Source organism: Galleria mellonella, unplaced genomic scaffold (assembly GCF_026898425.1).
Source record: "Galleria mellonella isolate WM207_F2 unplaced genomic scaffold, CSIRO_AGI_GalMel_v1 utg57, whole genome shotgun sequence".
In the NCBI taxonomy this organism is placed as follows: domain Eukaryota; kingdom Metazoa; phylum Arthropoda; class Insecta; order Lepidoptera; family Pyralidae; genus Galleria; species Galleria mellonella.
The window spans coordinates 7,280,284-7,308,021 of NW_026442119.1; the positions used below are offsets into that span (position 1 = coordinate 7,280,284).

Below are 27,738 nucleotides of genomic sequence, written 5' to 3' on the forward strand. Positions count from 1 at the left end.
CCGCACGGGCGGCCGTCGTTCGCTCTATCGGCCTACATTCACACATGACTCGAATACTACTCGAATACAAATCGATATCATACTGATCCACTGAACGAAATCGGATCGTGTCACGTGCCAAATATAATATACTGTGCTCAATAAATAAAAATAAAAATAAACAATAACAATAGACAACTAGCGCTGAACAAATAGATACTGCCGTGTTAATTACAACGAATGATTGTAAAATATCTCACTGTGATTTGTGTTCATGAATGATTTGTGTGTGTGAAACGATTAACTTGTGAGTGTGTTTAGATATGTATGTTGAAGTTTTAATTAATATCTAATTAAAACAGGTATGTTTTAATATAATTTATTAAATAAGCATGTGTTTATTATAAATTATGATTACTAAGATGAATATAATATAATTTTTAGTTCATAACCTCATTCCATTCGATCTCTACGCTCATTATAAAAATATACCATAATTAAACGTTAATAACTTTTAATAATATAACATTACAAAGCACTTACGCTTTTACACCTTTTGTTTATTTTATCTTGACACAAGTATATAAATACTACATATAAAACTATGAATAATATCAAGTGTGCGTGGAACCGCCGTCGTATACCTTACCATATGATATAATATTTTTTAAAAACTATACAACCTTGCCTGTACTTAATATTTATTTGTTTTTATTTTTATTATTTTAATATGCGTTTTATAAAGTTTAAAGTCTTGTGGGAAGAAATAAATAAATTATTAATGTATTAGTTTAATCTATCATTCATTATTAACTTAATATTTTATTATCATCATAATGACCCGATAACTTCGTGCTGAAATTACATTACTTTTTCCCGATTACAGAAGAATATGTACTGTCTAAACCACTAATCAGGTGGTTTGATTTAGGTTAATATTATTAGTTCTCTATTATACTAGTGTACTATAGTGCTTTGTTCTCCTAGTTTCCTCTTACGACATCTGGACAATATTGCCCTAGTTCATAGTTGCAACATTGTATCTTTCATTTGTCATTCAGTATATATAAATAGTAGCTCAACTTACTATTAAAGTTACCTGCTGAAATATACTTGTTTTAAGTTTTTGTTACTATTATCGGGTTTAGACTACAATAATAAAGGTAATACAGAATTCATTTCATTTTCATTTAAGAGTTTCCTCTTGTCGGTGCAACCAATTCATGCATCTTCCTCCAGCCAGCTCTATCCCAGGCCATATCCTTTATCTCCCTATACGACATGACGCCTAGTGTTTCCTTTATCTGTCCCATGTAGTTAATCCTCGGTCTTCCTCTTCCTCTTTTGCCCTCTATCTTTCCTTCTACTATGCTCTTAAAACAGAATATTATGAGTAAATTACCTATTTCATTTCATTTAAGTGCTTCTGACAGACATCGTTTAGCATGATGATACCACAAAGAAACTTTCTTTTTATAGAGTTTTCTTATGGGTCTGATGAGGCCCTCTAAAAATAGAACTGTATAAAAAAGAAAGTTTCTACGGAATCCAAAAAAGTTCTAACAATTTGCGTTTCCCTTAGAATATAAGAAAGGAAATGTTGAGCTTTTGATAATAGAACATGCCGTAACAGATTCAACAATTGGGAATAAGTTGAATGCTTATCTCTTATTACCTATAATCTATTTGAAAACAACTTTGCAATATATATAACTATTTTTATTATACTTAGAATGCAAGCAAGCTAACGTTCCTCCTAATGGAAAGTGGTAATCGTCATCTGCAGACGTGAACTCAAAGACTTCTCTACTTATCAATTAATAATAAAAAAAAATATTTATTTTGCAAGAACAATTCACCAATTAATCAAAAAAACTTCATATTAATTAATCCATTGCTACTGCTGAAGACTAAGATGTAACGCCTCTGTACCCCGTCGTTTCACTGCCATATCCATCCTTCAAACCGAGGGAAAAGGGATTGTCAGTAATGAGTTCTAACAGCCCCATTGCTAGCGATATACCCTATCAGATTGACCTCCATGCGGTTTCTCCTGGAAAACATCGAGGTTAAATCCTGTTGAATACTTCACGATGGGCCAACTGACCTGCCTTTATCCTCCATCTACCATTGGTGCTTTATTCTATCATTAACTATTAGTGCCCCATCAAAGTATACCAATAGCGCAAGTAGGGTTACACTTCTATTTTTATCTATTAAAAGAAAAACCAGAGGGAGACTTTGTACAAAAGTCGATTGCTTGGGTACCTCTGTCCCATTCGTGTTTCAACCGTGAAGCAGTTGTGTTTGCATGGCTGTGTTTTGGTTTGAAAGGTGGGATATGGCGTGAATTTACAGGGTACAGAGGAATAACACCTGAGTCCTCAGTAATGGCAACGCATGGGAGGTATCATGGGCGAAACAGTATACTCTGTTATGTCCATGGTACTGCTCATGTCTATAGGCGACGGTTACCACTTTCCATCAGGTGGGCCGTCAGCTTGTTTGCCATTCTTAGTTGTATAAAAAAAAATATATAAAAATAAAACCATTCATATCGAAGCACAGCCATACAAGCATATCTGCTTCATGGCAGAAGTACGACTAACTTACTTTTATTAGTCAATAACTGTAAATTAATATTATTATCATAAAGATAAATTAATTTACCTAAATTGCATCCCATCAGCCGTTTTCCTCCATTTAATTTGATGTAGTTTAGGCCGCTCATGTTAATTAATTTGGTTTTATTTAATTAAAGCCTTCTTTAGGCCTACAAAAATTGTGAACCCCTACATTCCACCATGGTACATGATGACCTCAGGTGTGGCAACAGGTGTCGATTAATAAAGTTAAGCTACGTTGAAGATGTTTGGTTATTGCACACAAAATTTATTACCTTACGAATTTTGTATTAAGAGTAATATTGCAAAAGACTGAAATTCTTAGTATTGGAAAATTGATCTTTCAAGATTTCCATTTAATTCGATCCGAGGTAAATTCTACATAAACACCGATAAATATATTTTCTTTTTAAAGTTATTTCAAATATCAGTTAAAAAAAATTTATCCTTTCTTTTATGCCAACTTCTCTATTACATTTTAAAGAAGTTAATAATAAGTAGCCAAGCGTGGCTACTACTGGCAAAACCTCCTAATTGGGGGAAGCCTAATATGTTAAGCTGTGGACAGTTAATGGCTGATATGGTTATATGATGAAATAATAAGTAGTATAGGTATTATTCCTTGCAGTTAATACATAAATTATAACCTCCTTGCTGCTATAATCTCATAACCTCAATGATTTCTCTGGTGCGATTCTCATGTTGGTTAATTAAAAAAGAAAACAAGCTTTTCTAAATTAGATACACTAGGTTTTGCCCATAGAATATTTATTAAATTAGTTACGTTTATTATTATTGCTATTAAACCTTCCTAAATATTCATAAAATCTGTCAACATTTTTTTTATTACCATTGATATTAACTTGATATTACTTTATTTTTATAGCCACTTTTGGTTACCCTTTCTTCTTACCAATAAGACACTTTATTTGTTTTATTCTGTAACATCTTGTATTTATACGTTGGTTATGAATAAATTATTACTATTGAGATATTTATTTGCCGTTATTGCCCAAATCAGGATGAAAGCAAATTCAGCAAATCTTCTGATCCAAATGTCAAATGTCCCTTTCTTTTACATAAAGTACTCGTATCTACTTGAGTTTGTATTTAAGTTAAATTTACAAAATGTGGAATACATTAAACACGATACTGTACTCTTAATCTGAATATATAGCCACCAAATAAACACTATCTCAGAACTTTTCAGTATACTCGGTGCTTGATAAAGTTTCAAAAATCAATACGTTGAATACTTTTCCTCCAATTTAGACTTTTTTTTATTATGATTACCTATTTAATTCTAATTTCAGAAATTTCGGATAATGAATCTCATCATCAATTCAATGACTTCAAAAAATATTTGCTGTTAACTCTAAGTCTATTTAGTAGTTGGCATGGTACCTATGATATGTGATATGAATCTAAAATTCATAAACTTTATATAATACTACTTATAGTAGTTATAATATTAATATAAGTCATCATCGTCATCATTTTAGCCGTTCACTGTCAATTGCTGAACAGAGGGAACCAATAAAAACCTTCCCCATAAGGGAAGTTTTGGCAAAAATAGCCACGCTTGGCAGGCAGGTTGGCATTCGCAGTTAGGCTTTTAGAGATGTTTTAAGAAGGACACTGATGCCCTTCTCTCGCCCTCCCTTAGTCGCCTCTTCTCTCTTCTATATTCTATGCCGGAACCACACGGCACGATGGAAAATTAATATGATATCTCAAATAATACAGTACGGAGCATATTTTTTAGAGTAACTACAATTTTCATCAAAATTGTGATAACTTCCAAATCAGCGCTTTATAACGTGCAATGTAATTTTAATTAAAACGAAATATAAATACTTACATAACAATGTATCTACATAATTACATATGGTTGAGTTATGATGATTTCTAAATAACAGCTTTTTAATATTTAAATCAGACATTGATTAACATATCAGACAAACCAAATAATTATTATATTGTAGTACCAGTTGTATCCCGCGACAATTATTTCTTTTTGATAAATACGTATAATTAAATTTTGAACATTATCTTTGATGTCGTATGGAGCAAGTATAAACAAAGTATCGGGTTTACACAATTAAAAGCTTAGGTTAAGTCGTAGAAAACGACAGTCGCATCCATTTTAACTTCTTAAACAGCATAAATATATCTGAGTAACTCAGCAGAGTTTCTTTGTTTAACCATTCAAAAGTCAAATTGATTTGACTCTGGTGTACTAATTAAATCACTGACTCAAAAACATATTTCTATTAATCAGTGCTTTATTTTGGAATAGGAAACAAGTATTTCCATGGTTGTATGAACCATAACATAAATATGCACTGTGGCATTCATGATAACATGAAAGTTACTGCCACTTCATTGCCACATACCAGATTTCAAACCCGAATACAAACTTGTAAGCACAACTGCTTGGTATAGAATAGAAACCCAACATCTATGAAGTAGATCCACCTACTTATGCAAATTACTTTTACCTATTAAATAATAGTTCTACGAATTTCGTAAGTTAGATTAGTATATTACAATAACTATTCACTCTTAAGCATGATCACATGAGACATTTTTGTTGAGCTATGAGAATTGTCGATGATCCCAGGCTCACAGGCGGTATCGAACTCTTAAATCTTAGGAGAGATTTTACCTCATTCTGCGTGTTCTACCGCCTGTACAATGGATTGTGCTCAGAGGAATTGTTCAATATGATGCCCACAGCCACTTTCTACCATACCATACGGCTCGCCATCGACAGGGAGTTCATCCTCATGTCCTACAGCCTCAATGGTCGCGTACTGCGCGGTTTCAGAGATGTTTCCTCCCACGAACACTCAGGTTGTGGAACGAGCTCCCTGCCGAGATTTTCTCAGGAGACACAGCATGGGGTTCTTCAAAAGCGGAGTAAAGAGGTTTCTTCAGGGTCGGCAACGCACGCGTAATACCTCTGGTATTGCAGGTGTTCATAGGCTACGGTAACCACTTACCATCAGGTGGGCCGTATACTTGTTTGCCACCTCAGTAGTATAAAAAAAAATCATAAGATATTGTGTCTTCTGATTTTTGTAAAAAAAGTTTGTAAAATAAGCAATTTACAAAATTACCAATCCCGTTTCAGACCTCAAATATATCCAACGACACCACACTACAACAAGTTGCGATATTGTAAAAGTTTTTTCATTGTTTCAGAATGAGAGCGGCAAAAGCGATATTTCTCATTTTATTTTTCGGTCATCTATCTGCACTTCCAGATACAATTCGAATCGGTGAGTTAATATTTAATATCTTTAAAAGAATTATAAACTCTAGTTCTTATATTTTTAATGTTTTTATATTTAGCTTTCTTCACGTATTCTTTACGGAGTTTGGCAGAGAAATCCGAGTGTTAAAGGTCTCTATCCTGACATGCATCTCTAGCTTCATGCAATTTATACCAGTTCTAAAGATACTTCACTCATTCATCAAATAGAAGACGGTATATTTGATTAAAATAGTCTGAATCTCTTAACTACATGCATCTACTTTTTAATAAACATTTTGTAATAAACGGTTTCAAATAACCAATTTTATTATTAGAGACCTATTTTGGTAAGTAAAGACGTTTTTACCAGGTGGACTGTTCCATCCTGAGGATGATAAACAAGAAGTAGCATTTCGATATGCAGTGGAGCGAGTGAACGCTGATAGAGCGATATTGCCAAGAGCGAAGTTACTGGCACAAGTTGAGACTATATCACCTCAAGATAGTTTCCATGCTTCAAAAAGAGGTAACAATTTAATATAGTTTCTTATAGGTCAATAGGTAGTGATGACGTAAACTCGCAATTGCTTGGAAGTGCCTTACTAATCAAAATATTGTAAAATACTGGCTACCTTTGCGTCGAAAGATGCAACTATTAGATTGGAAAATTTTAACCTTTTAAACTATTGAATAGCTGAAAGTTATATCAAAGGCCTCACTACTATTAACTTAATCAATTATTTAAAGATTTAAAAAGAGTTGAATTTAATGTTTTCATACCCGAAGACATAATATTTCAACTCATTCTTTCTTTCACGCTTGCAAGTGTGTCACCTTTTACGAAGCGGTGTAGCAGCTATATTTGGGCCCCAATCAGCACCAGCAGCAGCTCACGTTCAATCTATATGTGACACAATGGAATTACCTCACTTGGAAACCAGATGGGACTATCGCACGCGACGGGAATCCTGCCTTGTCAACCTATATCCTCATCCAGCCGCTTTAAGTCGAGTAAGTAAAATGCTAATACAATAAAAGCATTTTAAACGAACCTAGTAATAACCTAACAGGACCTTTTCTCGAATTTGCACCAAACTAAATTCTTTAAAAAACAATTCTTTAAATTATATGGAAATATAATTTATCATATTTCGTTCTTATTTTTATTTGGCTTTTCTAATTTTGCAACATTTATTTAATATTACAAAAAATTTTGTTCAACTTCTAAAATTTCTCAGATACTGTTTATTATAGCTTATATACTTTTAAAAAACATGTATGTATCTTTTAGGCATATGTTGACCTTGTTCGAGCCTGGGGTTGGAAATCCTTTACCATTGTGTATGAAAATAGTGATGGCTTGGTTCGTCTCCAAGAATTACTCAAAGCTCACGGCCCATCAGAGTTGCCTGTTGCTGTCAGACAACTGCCTGATTCACATGATTACAGGTTAAATTATAAAAAAATATATTTCTATGTACAGTACAAAAAAAGATATACATCTATTATCTATATATATATATATATATATATATATATATATATATATATATATATATATATATATATATATATATATATATATATATATATATAGTAGATAATAGATGTATATCTTTTTTTTTTTCTAGCATGATAAACTTTTTTTGCAGACCATTGCTGAAGCAAATAAAAAATTCCGCAGAATCACACATTGTACTAGATTGCACTACTGAGAGAATCCGAGATGTTCTTCAACAAGCGCAACAGATTGGCATGATGTCTGATTACCATAGCTACCTTATAACGTCACTTGTATGTAAATTTTCTTAAATTTCCTTTTAAAAATAGTTATTTTTATACAACATAAAAGGGATTCTTTTTATTCAACAGGATCTTCATAGTGTAGATTTAGAAGAATTTAAATATGGAGGCACCAATATAACAGCATTAAGATTACTCGATCCCGAACGAAGTGATGTCCAAAAAGTCATAAGGGATTGGGTTTACGACGAAGCCCGGAAAGGGCGAAAGTTACAACTAGGGCACACCTCAGCAAAGGTAATAATTTGCGAAATATATTTACATACGATAAATAACTGATTTTGTTTACATTTCTTAAACAAATATTGAAACTAAACGTTTTGTTTGCAGGAAAATATGACGTTTATAAAGGTGAGACTAAATTATATTAATTATAATAATATTGGATAACTTGATAACTAATAACAGTATTACAAAATAAGCTTATAAAAAGTACTTCCATTCCATCGAAATATACCTATCAATAAATGAATACTAATAGTAGAAGGAGTCGAGATAATGGAACCTTTCTTGTTACTTACTCGCGTTTTTCGCTATTCCCTTTTTCTTAAGATCTTACAAACACTTTGCTATAGCAAAAATTGTTTAGATGTTTACAACGACACTTTCATATTCTTTTTAACACTTTTTTCGACCAACTTCAAAAAAGAAGTAGGTTCGCAATTCCGTTGTGTTTTGTGTTAGTATGTTACCTCATAATTATATCATTTACAAACGGATTTGGAAAATTAGTTTTTATCTGAAATGATATACTTTCACATTAATCCCATTGATTGAGACATTTTATCAAAATCGATTTAGTATTTTAGTTTTTAAATCAAAATAACTGGTTTTGCCACGATTGAAATCGAACTTTTTTTTCATGCAATAATCAGACGGAGACAGCTCTCATGTATGATGCAGTACATCTTTTTGCAAAAGCTTTACATGATCTAGATACATCACAACAAATTGATGTAAGACCACTTTCGTGCGAAGCAGAAGATACTTGGCCTCATGGATACAGCCTTATTAATTATATGAAAATTGTAAGTAAATATAGTATCTACATAACATATACTTTTGAACATATTTTTGAAACCATGTTCTTTCACGTTCTAATAATTTTCATAATAAATCTCAAAACAGTAAATAAAGTTCATGTTTTAACAGGAGGGAATTATCACAAATGAGTTAACAAATTAACAGCTGGTGTTGTTAGAGTTATCGGTATTCTATGGATTAAGCTTTAAATATTACATTAATTTTATATTTTTAACGTTAGTTTTTTAGTATGCAGATCTATTTTTAACATTATAATTTTAAATATAGCATACTCGTATATTTTAGCTGGCAAATACATATTGGTTATACCTACACTGTATTATTTATAATATTGTGAACAAAGTTACTTTAATACTTACCTTGTTTATTTCAACAAACAGGTTGAAATGAAAGGCTTAACTGGAGTTATAAAGTTTGACCATCAAGGATTCCGAAGCGATTTCACTCTAGATATAATTGAACTGACAAGGGACGGTCTTCAAAAGGCGGGAACTTGGAACTCCTCTGAGGGAGTCAATTACACAAGGTCATACGGAGATAATCAAAGGCAAATAGTGGAGATACTGCAAAATAAAACTCTTATTGTTACTACAATTTTGGTGAGAGATATTAATTTTAATACAAATTTGTTGTGTATAACAAATCACAAAAAACTATATACTAGTTTTCAGTTGCACATATTTTAAATAAATTCTATTGCAATATTTCGCATTTAAAGATCTTCAGAAACACGAAGAGTATATATACTACTATAGAGTAAAATATATATCCATTGGGAACATATTGAGCAAGGACATGTCTTTGTTCACAATATAATACTGATGTTTGAGAAATAGGAAGAGGAAAACGAGATTCAGTAAAAAACTCTTTGAGAATTTTCCTTATGAATAAAAATATTGTTTTGCAGTAAATATAAAAAGTTGAGCTATTCGACTCGATTCAAATGCCTTTTATATATAGTTTTATATCTTTTATAATTCTTTTTATGTATATGTATATATAACATTAATTTCGTAGAGTGCACCATATTGTATGAGGAGAGAGGCGAGTGAGAGGCTAACAGGGAACGCACAATTCGAGGGGTATGCCATTGATCTCATTCACGAGATATCTAAAATTCTGGGCTTCAATTATACATTCAAGTTGGCGCCAGACGGTCGATACGGTTCCTACAACCGTGAGACTAAAGAGTGGGACGGAATGATAAGAGAATTGCTGGAGCAACGTGCCGATGTCGCTATCGCTGATCTTACTATAACTTACGATAGGTAAAGCTGTAATCATAATCTAGTTGTATCTATCTATACTAATACAGTAAACTGGAAGAGTTTGTTTGAACAAGCTGAAATCTAAAACTATTAGTCGGATGTCCAAAATTCTTTTTGCATTTAATTATTCATTCTTGAGTATGTATATGGGCTATTCAACATCACGGTACGAACATGAATGAAGCCGCAAGATACAATGGATATATTTGTATAACGCGCCCGAAATTTATTGTGGTATTATTACACAAACAAATTTTACTCATTTACATATATTTTTATTATTCCATGAATTAAACTAATCCACTGATGTAGTGATATGACGGTCTTATCCCTCTATTCTTATTGGTATTTTTGTTAGTTGACAGTTTTGATTTATTAGAAAAGTCATAGTTCGTATCAATGCAATCAGTTACTCTGTGGGGACAAATGCAATAAAAACTAAACATCTGAGGGCAACGAGTGATAAACGATTTTATATTTGAACGTTTTTGCTAATATTTGCATAGAAAAAGAATACAATAATTATGATTGATTTGTATAATAGAAGTGCTAGACTTATATTGTTTTATAACTATGACTATTTAGATATGTTGTTCAAAAAATCTACTTCAATCGTACCAGACTTACCAGAGCGAGACTTTGTACAAAAGTTGTTTGCTTGGGTACCTCTGTCCCGTTCGTGTTTCTGCCATGAAGGAAGTGTGTTTACAGAGTGACACAGTACACTCTATTATCTCCACGGAATTGTTCATGTCTATAGGCAATGGTTATTACTTTCGACTAGGTGGGCCGTCAGTTTGTTTGCTATTCTACGTTGCGTAAAAAAGTAATATTCCTGAAAAGCAATTGCGTTAAAAAAAATCATTTACTTTTTCCCTTACTTACTTTTATATAAGAATAAACATTAAATACGTTTCCTTCAGTTGAAATAAGCAATTAAGAATCGGTTCATAAACTGATTACTATGTAGTCAAACCCTACCTATAAGTAGGTATAAGTACCTATTTTTAGAAATGTAGAAATGAGATTATTGTGATAATGTTAATCATAGAAATAGGTTTACAAATCGGATAGAATAACCTTCTATAGATTCTCATGTACATATATATATATATATATATATATATATATATATATATATATATATATATATATATATATATATATATCCTCCTGAGGTCTGAAGTCCTAATACTAGAACAAAATCACATTGTTGTAAACGCCCAATTTTTAAAATAGCAATTTGGAGTCAACACCCACTGTACTAATACTAGAACAAAATATTTTCCGTCATCTGCCGCGTTTGAATTACGTGCCACGTTGTGTATTCAATGTCGTTTAGTTTGTAAATATATTTGGTATTGTGGCAGTGCACTGCTTTCAATGGACAGGGAATTTTTTTTCGTTCTTCTGTCATTCTAAGTCGAAGCGGTGGCACGTACAACGATAAAAGGTTTGTTTAATTAATTTATATCTTTTAAATCTTTGTGTTATATTTACGACATTTTGTTTTTTTATCGGGACAAAGGGATGCAGTTTATATAAACACTATTATTTTATCGTAATTTTGTCAATATGAATATGCTTTTTTAGTGATTATTTTTTTGTACTAATACTAGCACTATAAGCGTTTATATGGTTTTTTAGTGATTTTATTTCATGTTAATACTAGTACGGGGGGCATTTATACCTTTAATTATTTTCCTTCTAGTTAGTCTACGCCATTGTGCTGACAGTTTTCCCTTTCACAGATAGTCAAATATTAGAGATACTACATCAATCAGATTTCGAAGACGACGAGGGAGATCCTTTTACAGGAGAGGATACTGGCAATGAGTTCGTTCCAGATAGGAATGATGCAAGTGAAACCAGTACTAGCTCAGAATCAGAGTCTAAGAGTCCACCACCAATTCTGAAAAGTAGTCGAGGACGAGATCGATCGCGCATGCGAGCCCGTAGTCATGCACATTACAGCAGAAGATGTGAGCGCACTCCGCAATTTACTAGTGCTCGCGGTAGCAGCAGTTCAGATAATCAGTTTACATGGGCTGTAAAAGAATTTCACAAAAAACCTTCCTATGCTTTCTGAGCCATCGTACTCGATACAAGACAGAACAAATTTTTCAAAATTAGACTATTTTACTCAATACTTTGATGATGAGCTAATAGATATGATCGTAGATAAAACGAATCAAACAGCCGTTTATAAAACAGGAAAGAGTCTGCTAATAACAAATGGCGAGTTAAAAGTTTTCATAGGCTTGTTCTTGATTATGGCATGTATTGAATAACCAGTAATAAGGATGTACTTATTGGGAATTGAATTATTTGTTATATCAGGTGTTTAAATTTCCATTTTCTATGGGACTTCAGGTTATATGTAGCATCCCAATGTGATAAATATAGAACAAAATATTTTGGAATCTTTTTTTTCTGTCGGGCAAGCCTAAATCAATATTAAAGTATCCCTAAAATATTACACCTTTATCTGTTGTGGTTACCAAGATATGAACAATTTTTGGTCTGGGCGTTTAGGACTTAATTAATTTGTTCTAATATTAGGACACTGGGTCTTCCTTGGATGTACCCACATTGAAACCGGGCCGCAGGAGGATATATATATATATATATATATATATATATATATATATATATATATATATATATATATATATATATATATATATATATATATACATATTTATTTATTTACTAGCCGTCCAAGTTGTTTTTTCCTGTACGTCTTACAGCTGTGACATAACAATGATACTTCACGCTCACAACAAACAACCTTATATTCATATTTATGATAGTTTATCTGATTTTTTTCAATTTATCTGCCATCATGTTTCCATTGATTTCACTATTCCTGGTTAACACTACTTGGTACAGAGGAGAGAGCATTAAATGTAATTTATGTAATTCTCTAGGGAGCAAGTGGTCGACTTCACGATGCCGTTCATGAATCTCGGTATCTCAGTGCTATACCGCAAGCCCATTAAACAACCGCCGAACTTGTTCTCCTTCCTCTCGCCCCTCTCCCTAGACGTCTGGATTTATATGGCTACAGCGTATCTGGGTGTCTCCGTTCTACTGTTCATACTTGCCAGGTATGTGTAACGTTTACTTGCATGTAAAAATCACATACATAAATTGGAGAACAATTTTTTTTTATCACATAGGTACTTTCAAGAATTTTTGTATCTATAAAATAAGAACTTACATTTTTAATTTTATGATTAGCTGTGATTTTATTTCTTACTAATTTTAGAATTATTTCTCACACTATATATAAAATGTGCTGACGCATTATAATACCTATGTCAAATTTAAGTATAAGTTTTATTACGTATGTAAGTTTATGTAACTCTATTTATTAATTTTATTTAATTTCTAATGTGAAAGTTATCAAACTAAAATCTTATTACATCACTGTCAAAAACTAGCATTAGAAAAAATTGCATAATTACAAGAATCAAACCCAATAGAAATATGTGAAGAGCGTATCGTATCGTATTATAAGTAATATCTGTTTACAACAAAGAGAAAAGAATATTTTTATTAATAATAAAAAAAATATAAATGCCAAATTCGTTATTTAATAGGTTCACACCGTACGAATGGCATCAATCACACTCGCCAGACGGCGAGAAAATGGAAAACATTTTCTCACTGGCCAATTGTTTGTGGTTTGCCATCGGATCTCTTATGCAACAAAGCTGTGACTTTTTGCCCAAGTAAGACGCCAATAACAGAAAAAATATCTATGTATTACTAAATTAGACATTAGAAACACACTTTTTGTTCTAGTGTGCTTTTAATGTCATTGGCATAGTGAACTCAGCGAAGTCCAAGTAAAGAACTATTATCGGTTTCGAAAATCCATCTAAAACATAACTTTATGAATGTCAGTATTACAACTAAAAGAATTTTCTTACTTCTTATTTTCAACTTCGCATTTTTTTAAGAATTTTGGAATATAACTTTTTTTTTATGTTAACGGTTGGTATTGAAGCTAAAGTGACATTTAATATGAAGCATACTTGCCATACTTTTAATACAGTTATTAAACAATCTTAGTTGTAATAATTATTTTAATAAACTATTATTATTCATTTTTATAACTTAATGCGATAAAATTCAAATATAGAAAATAAAAACAAATATATGCAAAAGTTTTAAACTTTAAAAAGCTGCTCAGGTCAACCTACAATGTAAAGGTCGCAAGGTCAATGCGCTAAAAGTGCATTTACCTGGCGGAGGCGGGACGTCTCTTAGTGCCTGATAAGACATTTAAATTCTAAGAAAACTATGGCAAAATTATACTAAAAGAAAGAAGCTTGTAAATTATATATTCTAAATATATCTATATCTACATGAAATATTAAATACATTGACATTCATTAAAAGTTTAATGGTGGAGATATAAAGTCTGTATGTCAATAAGTGACAGACAGTATTTGGGCACAGGTTCAGTCCGTACGAGTGGGACAGCCCCAGGAACTGTCTAGACGAGCCGCCGGTGTTGGAGAATCAGTTCACTCTGTTGAACTCGCTGTGGTTCACTATCGGGTCCTTGATGCAGCAAGGTTCGGATATCGCACCGAAGTAAGTCCCTCCCGCATAACAACCGATGGCTACACTTCTAATTTCCACTCAACGTTTATTTATTCAACGATAAATCAACCAATCCTAAACTTTTCGACCCTAACGATTGGACAGAATTGACTCGCTGATAACTACAGCAAGGAAATGTAGCCTTCAGTTGCAAATCTTGGATAAAGGGAGTTCCTCTTTCACTAATTAGTTTCAAAGCAACCACAGCCCTTTGTAAATTTCAAGCATCGGTAGCCGTCTGGAGCGTCCAATTTAAACAGCGACGCGTCGACAATTTCCACTGGCTTTGTTTTCCACTATAGTTCGTAAAGACAATGTAATTTAGTTGCTAATTGAACAACTAGTTGAAATAATGTTTCTAACATTATGCACCTGATACCTTTATGGCTTGTGTAGTATCCATAGCTTGCTGCATCAAAAGTTTGAAGTTAATTTAGTGTACTATTTGCAGAGATTGATATTTATATATACGCTACTATAAAGAAAACTTATTTAATGTCAGTCTCTGTAGATACCTTTAGTTTAATATGAAAAGTAATTATTATTTATGATCTGTGTTTTAATAGATAATAATGGAATGATAACCTCGCCTGCGCTATTTATATACGAGGCGGGACACAAGTGAATGATGATAGATGAGGATGAAAAGGACCTGCCATTTGTTGAGCCTATAGTGTACTGACTATATATACGAATTCCACAACAATTAACCGGGATGGTTTTCGAAGAAAACCGCGTGGAGATTGACCTAATAGGGTATATTACTAGCAGTGGGGCTATTACATCCCTATTAACTAACTACTAACAATCCCTTTACCTCCGCTTAGAATCTATTAAAAAAAAATCTAAAAAAAATTAAGTTTGATACTAATTTTATAAATTGTCTAAAATCAGTAAACTTTTTCATATATTTAACAGGCATGATAGTTTCATTTAATTAAAAAAGTAATTGTACGCACAATTGTTTAAAAGTAATTCAATTTTAGTTGCATAATAACACTCTTCGAATTGCTAATTTTGTATTTTTTCCATCGACTAGAGCGGTATCAACGCGTATGGTAGCAGGAATGTGGTGGTTCTTCACATTAATTATGATATCATCATATACCGCCAATCTAGCCGCCTTCCTAACTGTGGAACGCATGGACTCTCCCATTGAAAGCGCTGAAGATCTAGCCAAGCAGACTAAGATTAAGTACGGAGCTTTGAAGGGAGGATCTACCGCTGCCTTCTTTAGGGTAAATTGCGTTGTAAAAATATTGTACTAATAGTAATATTATATCGACACAATATTTACAAAATAGTAAAAACTATTTATTTATTCATGTATTTTATTCCGTTATTTTGTCATCATCACGATTCTCATTTCAGTAATCCTCTCCATCTCTTTTTTAAAACAAAAAATCGTAAGTAACACCTACGATGCAGTGTAACCTAAAATGTAACTTAAACCACTTCGTTTCCGCGAAATATGTTTAAATATTTCAAAAGAATCACTTTATATTTCAATCCAAGTAAAAGTCAGTAACAATAATAAAGATCAATCAGTTTATATTGTTATAATCAGATAATATAATACGGTATATAATTGTAAAGTTATTCTAGCAATAACACCGAAATTTCCTAATAAATATTTGGAAAACAACTGTTACTCGAAAGGTGACAAAAAATCTACTTACTTTACTAGATAGCTGCACCCGTTTTATTAGTATACTACTTTATCTGTCTTTGAGAATAATATCCATTTTGAAAACTAGAACACTTTCTAAGAAGTTTGCTTTTTTAAACAACTTTGAATATTAAACTAGCTGACGGCCTGCCTGATGAAAAATGGTAACCGTCGCCTATAGGCATGAACAGTACCATTGATAACGGATATAGATATAGTGTGACGCCCATGATACCTTTTAAGCATTGCCATTCCTAAGGACTAATATACCTCTGTCCTTTGTAATTTCATCGCCATATCTCATCCTTTAAACCAAAACACATCCATACAAATTTTGCTCCACGGCAGAAATCAGAATGGGACAGAAGTGCCAAGCAGACAATTTATACAAAGTTTCCTATGCTAATGAATTTCGTTTCAACGTATAAACATACGTTTTCACGCATTATCACACTCGACATGTACGCAAATTTCTACTATGAAGCAGATAGTACCTACATGAAAGATCTCATTTATTTTATGTTAGGTATATATGTTGTCTAAACGGTTACGAGAATTAAAAGACATTGTGTACACATACGCTACGCGACGAAAAAGTTTTTCAAAGCTTCCGCCTAGTATGTCGTCTTTTTGGTTCAGCAATCATGTTACGCTTTTATACTGATTGTTACTTGTTAAATATAGGAGAATAAAATGTAAATATATTTTTTTCGCATAAAATATTAACAGATGCTGGTACCAGCTGCGTAGACGATGAATAAACTGTAGGACTTTAAACTTTTTTGATTGTCAAATTTACAATAGTTTCCTATAATACATGACCCCCGACTTAAAATAAAAAACAAAAATATATTCGATGGTCGACAATTCGTCGTCTACGTCAGTCCTAAAACTAAGAAAACATGTGGATGTTAGTGACTTACAATAAATATTCTCTTAACAGGACTCGAACTTTTCTACGTACCAACGAATGTGGTCGTTCATGGAATCAGCCCGCCCCACAGTCTTCACAAGTAGCAATAAAGAAGGGGAGGAACGGGTGATGAGGGGCAAGGGCTCTTATGCCTACTTGATGGAGTCAACCACTATTGAGTACGTGGTCGAGAGGAATTGCGACCTAACACAAGTGGGCGGGATGCTCGACTCGAAGGGATATGGAATTGCCATGCCGCCTAGTAAGATTTCTGTTTTCTTATTTATAGAAACTCATGCTTAGATATGTTTAATCTTAATAATATTATTTCATGTTTATTAATGAATAATATCGTGTGACTCTAATTCCAATGAAGTCGACGTTTTTTCTTAATTACTTTTGAAACTCACAAATAAATTATAATTAATTTAATTGTTGGTTGTCATAATTTATATAATAAACTTTTCACTTCTATATAAATTATAAAAAAGCCTTGCATACACAAAGTATCTAATCCATAATAATTTGTAAATTAATTTAATTAAAAAGAAAGAAAAATCTTTAATGTTGTGAAGGATATGAAGTTAATAGATAAAGTATCAGCAATTGTTACAATTTTAGATTCGCCATATCGCACCGCGATAAGCGGAGCCGTACTCAAACTGCAAGAAGAAGGAAAATTACACATCTTAAAAACTAAATGGTGGAAAGAAAAACGCGGGGGAGGGTCTTGTAGGGTAAGTACCTTTTATTTCTTATTAGTCTTTACCCTTAACTTCATCCACGTAACGAGGTTATATTGACTGTTATAGCCTTAGTTATATCTTTCCATAATATATTGTTTGTATACAAATTGTATAACAACTGGTTGACCCACTATATAATTGAATAGAATCCTTATTAATATATTATAATACAATTATAATATTATAGTAAGGACTCTATTCAATTTGCAATTAGGTAAATAAAATTAAAAAGAAAACTTTAATTAAAGCTAAAATACACTCACTTGAGTTAAAATTAATATGCATCAATTGAAAATCAAAATATAGTAGTAAAACATCTAAAATGTTATATCACAAAATAAAACGACTTCAATCTAATTTGTATAGATCCGATATCAAAGTAAAGCCTAATTCATTAAAAAAGAATTAACAATAACTATAAATACTATAATGAAGCAGGTCTCACATAAGACACAAAAATAAATAATGTCTAATTGAGAACCTTCTCCATTTCAAAGTAGGTTAAACCAGTTTCTAAACAAATCTAATATAAAAGCAGCAACGAATTCTGTTCAAAGAGTAGGTAATCGATCTAAAATCTGATTTCAGGACTGATATCTCTCGCCATTTACATCTTATGTAATGGTTGGGTAAAGCGTGAAAGAAATCAACGATAGATACGATTCAGAATAAGCTTTGGATTTTTGAATAGACCGATTTATATAAAAACCGTTCCTCAAAGTCAATAATGACATATCTACCATATACAATTGAAATATATAATTGCGATCTTCATTTTATCTTTAACTGTATATTTTTATCTATATTATTTTATTATATATTTGTTTATATAATTAATTTAATAATACTATATTTAGTCTGCTTTATTCATTTAAAAATTTACTTTTGTTATACACCAAAAATAATGTAATATAGATTACATAATGATATTTTAATGCATATATGTTGTATATATATATGGATATTGGAATATATTCTGTGATACCCATTGTCTATGCGACAGTTATCACAAAGGTGGGCCGTCAGCAGTAGCGTAACTATACCCGTAGCAAATTCATTAGATGGGAGGGTCCCCTTATCAAAAAAGGTCAATGTTGTAGTTTCATTTTTATATTATGTTAGATTTATAATATGCGGTATAATATTTAATTTAAAAATTAAGTAGATTTGCATACTTACGCACACTATTACAATTATTGTGACTAATTTTGGTTTTTGAAAATACCTTGTTGAAATCTTGTTAATTTATTCGCATAATTCGTGAATATTCTTCAATTAATGCTCAAATTGATTACATTGATTGTTATTATAAATAGTTTTTTTTTTTTTTTAACCGTGCTATAAATGTTCTTCTGTTCATTACTGACAAAATACAAATTTGACAGACAAAAAATGTAATTAGAAAATTTACAATTGTCTTTCTGAGAAATATTATAATTGATTTGAAGACTATTTTAATATAAAATTTTAAGGACAAACTCCAAATTCAATATTTGCATGCCACACGGTTGTATACATACAGAGATGCTGTTTTTAAAATTAAATACTTGTGGTGTAATAACCTGTATAAATTAAATATTCGTTCATTCCTATGCTCACGGCTACTTAAACCAGGGGACTCCTCAGGACAGGGTCTATGCCATTTTATCCGCTCTGCTACCCTGTTGTTACGCCACTGACCGCCAGATTCTTTGTCATTCGGTACATTTAACTACAAATGGCAGATTAGTAATGTGTGCATTATTGTTAAATGTTATTTATGTAAATGTTATATGTATTTTAGTGTCTGATTGTACATCTTTTTTTAAATCTATTAACATTTTTAAATAGGACGAGACATCAAAATCGTCGTCGACTGCTAATGAGCTTGGCCTAGCGAACGTCGGCGGCGTATTCGTCGTACTGATGGGTGGTATGGGGGTGGCTTGCGTTATCGCAGTCTGCGAATTTGTCTGGAAGTCTCGTAAGGTCGCCGTGGATGAGCGGGTGAGCTAACTCGAGCTATTAAATAATAATAAATTGATTAATTTAATAAGAAAGAAATAAAATGTTATTGATGAATAATATGCTCTGTGCAATATAGACATAGCATAACAATAATAATTGATAAATATCTCTAACTACCCTATTATTTGTTACAGTAATAAGTATGCAAGTATATTTGAGATTGGAATACTGAGTTCATTCATCATTCCCTTGCCTTTTTCCATTTGTTTGGGGTAGGAGCAATATGTCTTCTTCTTCCACAAAACCCTGTCAAATATCATTTCCGGGCTCACACCTCTGTTATCACCTTTCACAAAGTCCATCCACCTTTTTCGGTCGTCCCCTACCTTTACATCTATCCACTTTCATACTTAACACCTATCTTTAAAATATGACTTTATATGACCATAGCAAGACAATCTATTATAATATTTCAGTATTCCAATGAATTAGTGTCTTGGAAAATTTAAAAATAAAAATAAAAGGGATATTGCAAGCACAGGATCAAACACTTTCTAATAAAACTGATCATGTATGTATGTCATGTAACAGCGACGTGACAGTATATTCAGTGATGACCATAATAATATTCTTGTCTATAGACGACGGTTACAATTTTCTATCATTTAAGCTGTCAAATTGTTTACCATTACAAGTTGTATTAAAATTGACACGTTCTTCCACGAACAATCTTTTTTTTTCACATTCCCATTAATTTAATAAAAAGGTAACCAAATTTTGTTGAAATTATGACAGAAACAATAAAAATTGAATTGCTTACAAAACATTTAGACTGCATCTGGTCAGATAAACTTACCCATTTGTTTACAATTTTATTCAGTTCCATTGAAACAGATTGTAGTAATAGTTATTTCATACATGAGTTCAAGTTTACGTGAATAGACTTTTCCCGTGCTTTTGATACCCTAAAACATGCACAAATAATTACTAAACTTGATGAGTCTGGTGTACGTGGGCCTTTACTCAACTGGTGCAAGAACTATTTACAAAATCGTAAATTCACCGTTAAAATAGATGATGTATACAGTGATCATGTACCAGTAACTGAAGGTACGGCACAAGGATCTGTATTAGGTCCGCTACATTTTTTGTCTTATGTTAATAATATGCATAATATCTTGAAACACAGTTCATGTTACCAATTTGCAGATGATACGTGTCTAGTATTGTCTGACAAAAATATTCAAAAAGCACGAGACCTTCTACAATCTGATGTCAATGTCCTTCTTGAATGGTGTCATGATGCCGGATTGGTATTAAATCCAATTAAAACACAACTTTTGATCATAAAATCACCCTATTTAAAATTTCGTCCTCTATATAAACCTATCATTGCTCACAACCACAAGTGTCTACATATAACTAATGAAAGGAACTTTTGCAGCTGCCCCGCTATAACGGTCAATCAAGGACAGCCAAACATATCTTGGCTTAACTATAGATAGTAAGTTTAATTGGAGTAAACACATCGAAAAAATTTGTAACAAATTAAGACAATTTTTAGCTAATATAGTCATCCTTAGACACCGAATTCCCTTTAAAGTAAAACTGATGCTGTATAATTCATTGGTCGAATCTTATGTTCAATATGGGTTGTCAAGTTATGGCCGCACTTATAAAACATATTTAAATGATATTTTTAAACTTCAACGTAGAATTTTAAGAACTATTGTATCTCCCAAAATTAAGATGCAGTATTATGACGATGATACTGGTCTTTTTCGACATTGCAATATTTTACCTGTACATCTACAATTTAAATACACATTTCTTAAGGAAAACTTTTTTAACAATAAATATTGGAACGAAATTAATCATGCTGTATATACGAGGGCGGTCGCACGGAAGCAACTTTGTACCAATAGCGCTCGCGTAAATAACTGTTATGGTGAGCGTACGGCTGACTACCTGGTTCCTCGATTTATTAATGAACTACCCACCGATGTACGAGATAATATTACTATTAGCAACATCAAGTGTAAATTAAAACGATACTTCTTGCATGGTTTTAATACAATCTAAATAATTTTAATGTATTTAGTATTAATATAAACCTACGTGGTTTCTAAATGCTAATGGAACATAAATTCTGTAACTTGTATTTTTATTGATAATAAAATAAAAAAAAAAAAAAAAAAAAAAAAAAAAAATTTGTATATTAAACAAAATAAATAAAATTAATATGGAGCCAACACATCACAACTGGTGCCATCTTTGCAAAGATATTGTGTAACGTAATTAAATATATACAAAAATTGTCATAAATCCAAAAATATTATTTCTAAGTAAACATGCAAATGCCGGCTGATCTGGCCATAGAATGAGCCACCCGTTCATTTTCCGTGGGTGCAATAAGAGATGGCAAAGGGAACTTAATTGTCGAAGCATAGGCATCGTCGTCCTTCTTAAAACAACGTCAAAGCCTAACAGCGGTTGCCCACCTGCCTGCTAAGCATGGCAACTACTGGCAAAACCCTCCTTATGGGGGAGGTCTATGTTCAATAATGGAAAATTAACGGCTGATATAATAATAATAAAAATTTAATTTAGATTGATTTATCTATTCTATTTCATATATTTGTAATCACATAACAATTACCTTTTTGTCACTTTATAAACTTTCTGTTACCTACTCATTTCTTATTCTGTCATTCTTTGTTATCCCACGCATCCGTCTTATTATTTGTCGTTTACAAAAAGAAATAATAAAATAATTTTAGTGACATTCAATTTATTGTTAAAGGAAAATACTTCGTCGTGTTTTATATTGTTTTATGCAAATTATGCAAATGCTGATGGTCCATCTGATGGAAAGTTGACTTTTCTTATTTGTTTCTTTCTTTTCTTTTTTTCTTGAGAACTAATATTTTATGCCTCTATATTCTGGTAGTTTTACTGCTATACATATAGCATAGCTGTTTGACAGCAAAAACGACCGAGGAATAGATATATTATTGCAGAAAACTTTTATATAAGAACCTAATCATCCTAAAAATACATACATAACTTTGGAGAAGTTAAACTACATATTATAACACCATTCGGTCTATTAATTATAATGAAACATACAAGTTTTCATATTTTATATAAATTATAAAATGATATATATTATTAGGTCCATGTTATCATTCGTGTCTATATCCGACAGTTATTTTATATTATAAAAAGATTATAAAAAACCCAATGTTATTTTTTTTTAATTTCCAAAGAATACATATACCAAAGAATTTTTAATAAAAATTGTCGAAATGTAATGAATATCTTGTATTAAGTGTAACATAACGGCAACAATCGACGTACACCTCTGACTACCTTATTAGAAATTACAATCGTGAGCACATTTATTTATTTTAATACAAAATATTTTTATTAACCCTAAGGTCTCAAAATGTACACTTTACCTATTAATTTTTTTTTCCTTTCTAGTCTTTTTGGTTCGTAATCTTTAGACTAAGAACTAATTTTATACCATGTTAATAAATCATATAAAGAATTAAGGATGTGTCTAATAATACTTTTTTCTTAATAAAGTTAAGTGATAACAACGCCGATTGAGGTTTATAACGAAAATACAATGTTCACGTGTTCTTTACAAGTATATTGTTTTTAATACATTGATCACTCTAATATAAATACAATAAAAATTATAAGTACAATTTATATTACAAAAGTGAATACAAAGCTAAACCAACGCCACCAAGTCGTTGTCACGCTATTTCTGGAGTCAATTTTATTCGATGCAGTACGCCGATAAACGAATACAATTTTCGTATTCCCCTCTCGATTGTTTTCCAACAGAATTTGATTATTTAATACAAATTTTATTTTGTTCTAGGTTTATTTTTAAAATATTGGTAAATATTTTCGTTTTATTGTAAACGTGCTATTGTAATATTCGAATTTTATATGGATTCAAAGATTGGGCAATGTGTGACGTACGCCATCGTAGCTGTAATCTTAGAAATGCTAGTACTCTGAATTATTTTATGTAGGGTTCATATTATATTTACATATTTACATTTACATACATGTTATATTTGTATCTATGCTAATATTAGAACTATATTACTAAATCTAGATACAGTTTTTTTCCTATAAAAGGCTCGACAAAAATTGCCTGTAAAAAGCAGTCTGAAGAAAATGTAAAACTGTAATAATCTTGTTTGTATTATTAGTATGCATATTAAGAATATAATTATATCGGCATTATTATTTTATATATATATATGTATTAATCAATACTTAATTTTTTCATCACTGCTGCAACTGCACACAGAAGGAAGAGGTACGATTTTTTTAATACCAAATATGCAAGCATCCTAATATGTTCTACCTTATGAACTTTTTGCAATCAGGCTTCACTTTGCTCGGAAATGGCGTCGGAGCTACGTTCGGCATTGAAATGTCCAAGCGGCACTGGTAGCGGCGGCAATCCGGGGAGCACGCGAGACGGGGCCGGCTCCCCCTACTTGCACTATGGTTTCAGTACCAAGAGTCAGCTCCACTAGCGCCCGGATCCTGCCTCCTCGCCCCCCAGCGATGTGTAGGCACTGTGGACTTTGATAATGTGCTTTCTGTCATTATCACTAACAGACAAATACGTGACGTGAATTTATAAACTTGGTAAGATCTTTAAATGCAAATTATACTTAATCACTGTAATATGTATTGTAAATAATTCATATCTTGTCGAAAACAATATGACGATGTTGTGAACTAATGTATTTTAAGAAATTACGTTGTGCCAATGCCAATAAATGTTTCGAATTGTTAAATTGTAAAAATGAAAATTGATTTCTAAATTTAAAATCTGTGCCAAAATCAAGAATTTCAATTTCTTCATTTAAAACGCCTATTAAACCATAGGTTTTGTTATCCGTTTTATCAAAGTCCTGCTTATTACTGGTTAAAAATCTGACAGTCTTACAAAACTAAAATTTGTTATTTCGTTTAACAAAACTCTAAGTGATTAAATATTATTTAGCCAGTGTATTAATGTTTATTTGTAAATTGATATGCCACAATCTATAGATTTTTGAAAAAAAATGTTACATTAATAATTAGTAATTATTGAGCTAACGCCTCTGTCTTGAGGAGACGGACGTTGACAGTCACGACACAGTTTTTAACTAATGTGGCTGTTATCGTACACCATCCTACATTTGTATTATAACAAAAATTTTTTGATTCCAAAAAATATTATTACTAAGCACCCTTAACACAGATGTAAGGCGTGCTTTTGTTTAAACATGTATTGCACATCTATCTATCGTAAATTTCTTTTCTTTTTTGGAAAAAGGCGGTGAACATTTAATATAATGATTGATAGAAAATACCAGAAGGTGATATTATTAAACACCGGTAATTTATAATTCATTACTTATAGGAAAATAATTGACCCTATCGTTTAATAGGTGGGAAAGCCAATTTGCTGTTACTTTTAACAATTATCGTGTAAACATTTTCGAAGTAGAATATACCTAATATTATATTTAGATTACCTATTGGTGTTTTATACATTTAATTCTATTAGAATTAAAATCACATTTTATATAAGTCCTAAGGTTAACATTGTAAGTGTAATTAATTGAATGTTCCATTAAATACATTCTTATCGAATTCAATTGTAAATAAATCTTCTATAGAAATTTTACTATTATTATCTAATACAATTTCTTTGATTATTTAAGTAAACTTGTTAAGTTTGTGATATTTATCTATTTAAAGACTTATTATAATCTGCAAATTTAATTATCATAATGGATGGTAAATGTTACTTTATTGTAAATTAATGTTTATTTGTTGCCATTATTTTAATTAAAAAATATAAAAATAATACAATTAATACCAATGCTCTAATTTATGGCAGCTCAAATTGTGCCAAAGATCTAGGTAACTCTTATTAGGTATACATATTTTGTAAGTTCACCTTTCGGAGCTGAATTTAAACAAATAAATTGTTTTACTAAAAGCTACCTTTATTTATTAAACTATTTGGAATTACCTTTCGTTGCCTTTTTTTACAAGAAAATATTATCAGAGGGAGACTTTGTACAAAAGTCGATTGCTTGGGTACCTCTGTCCCATTCGTGTTTCTACCGTGAAGCAGTTGTGTTTGCATGGCTGTGTTTCAGTTTGAAGAATGGGATATGGCGTGAATTTACAGGGTACAGAGGAATAACATCTGCGTCCTCAGGAATGGCAACGTATGCGGAGTATGATGGGCATAACAGTATACTCTGTTATGTCCATGGTACTGCTCATGTCTATAGGCGACGGTTACCGCTTTCCATCAGGTGGGCCGTCAGTTTGTTTGCCATTCTAAGTTGTATAAAAAAAAATCAATACTGAATGATCATTATTCTCGACGGATATTGTCTGCACTGGAAAAAATAAACTAATAATATGGGAAAAAACTAATATAGGATAAATATCGACTTTATACGGCCACTATGTAAACTCAAGACAATATCAAGTCACATTAATATCAATCTAGCGGCTACAACGTGGCATGACTTTAAATCCAGATAGAGCAGTTATATATACATATATGTATATCAATCCATATATATAAAAAATCGTCACTGGTACATAAAAGATATATAAGAAAATCTATTATAGAGAGGCTTTATGAACGCAATGGAACCCAAAACAATAATTTTGAAGTTTTTGTGTTTGTTTGTTTGCCTGTACGTTTGTGCACACTAATCTCAGAAACGGCTAACCTAATTTAAATGCGGTTTTCACTAATGCGTTGCGATTTACTCCACTTAACATTTATTGTTTGTTTCATTTCAATCGATTTATAAATAAAAAAGTTATATCAATCTAAAGAATTACATATAAAATGGTATAAAAAGATATAGGATATATAATATTATAGTAGTATATAATACTTTATATATAAATCAGTATATAAAATATTATATGCTGATTCACGCGAGTAAAACCGCGGGATACTACTAGTTTATAATAAGTAAGTTATATTTGGTATACGAGTACTACTTGAGATGGAGAAACAATCCACGTAGATGAAATCGCAGATAAAAATTATACAACTACGATATTGAAAGGTAAACCACATAAGGTTATGTTGCTTGTACCCGTTAAAAATTATCATAAACAAAGAAAAAAAAAGACATCAGTAACATATGAGACAGTCGACAGTCGAGACAGTCGATAATCCAAATAGCTGTTGTCTTTATCATATACATAAAACTCGGTTATCTCATATTCCATTGAATATACTACATACACATACACTGAGAATACAATGTAGTACGGTAAGCGATCCTATCATTATCATATCTTTGATTAAAATACGTGACCGGGGAATACTTGAATAATTTGCATACGACAAATTAAGGACGAAAGATATAATTAAATAATGCGAAAGACTATGTCTACCTCAATATACCCGAAGGTACCGATGAAACCTAGACTAAGCTTATCATGATCAATTAAATTACGTTCTATTTGAGAGAGATTTAAGCATGAAACTGAGATATTTTTAGGATGAGATAAATATCGATATAGTAAATCTGCTAGACCTTTAGTCCTTGATTTTCCCTGCCTACTTCATAAAAAAAAAGGACGTGAAAGTAGGTTATGCACTCAATGTTTCTGGTTATTTTATTAGAATTATTTTATTAAATTCCATTGCCATTAGTATGTGTGTGTAATTGCCAACACTCGAAGATTGCCCACCAGTATTACTACCAGAAGTTCCGTAACCTTCCACATTAGTTATCAATCTCCGACTACCATTCTATTCACGCACGTTTTGCGTCACATGTTTCACCTCTAAAC

General features: G+C 31.6%; 1 protein-coding gene across 7 annotated transcripts; it reads left to right on the forward strand.

The window, feature by feature from the left end:
* On the forward strand, window positions 1–25,898 carry LOC113509887 (glutamate receptor ionotropic, kainate 2). Of its 7 annotated transcripts, XM_052899303.1 has the most exons (19): window positions 1–341; window positions 5,811–5,887; window positions 6,233–6,388; window positions 6,689–6,873; window positions 7,154–7,311; window positions 7,515–7,656; window positions 7,735–7,902; window positions 7,996–8,016; window positions 8,541–8,693; window positions 9,090–9,308; window positions 9,727–9,977; window positions 12,908–13,087; window positions 14,448–14,585; window positions 15,634–15,832; window positions 17,207–17,438; window positions 17,798–17,913; window positions 19,753–19,908; window positions 23,765–23,783; window positions 24,206–24,425. In XM_052899303.1, exons 2-18 carry the CDS (start codon window positions 5,812–5,814, stop codon window positions 23,774–23,776), a joined length of 2,562 nt encoding a protein of 853 aa, XP_052755263.1. In that variant the 5' UTR covers window positions 1–341; window position 5,811; the 3' UTR covers window positions 23,777–23,783; window positions 24,206–24,425. The 7 variants fall into 7 exon arrangements, with proteins under 7 accessions (XP_052755263.1, XP_052755259.1, XP_052755258.1 ...); XM_052899299.1 differs by lacking the exons at window positions 14,448–14,585; window positions 23,765–23,783 and adding an exon at window positions 13,583–13,714 and having other exon boundaries at window positions 24,285–25,898; XM_052899298.1 differs by lacking the exon at window positions 23,765–23,783 and having other exon boundaries at window positions 24,285–25,898.
* Window positions 25,899–27,738: the final 1,840 nt, after the last annotated feature.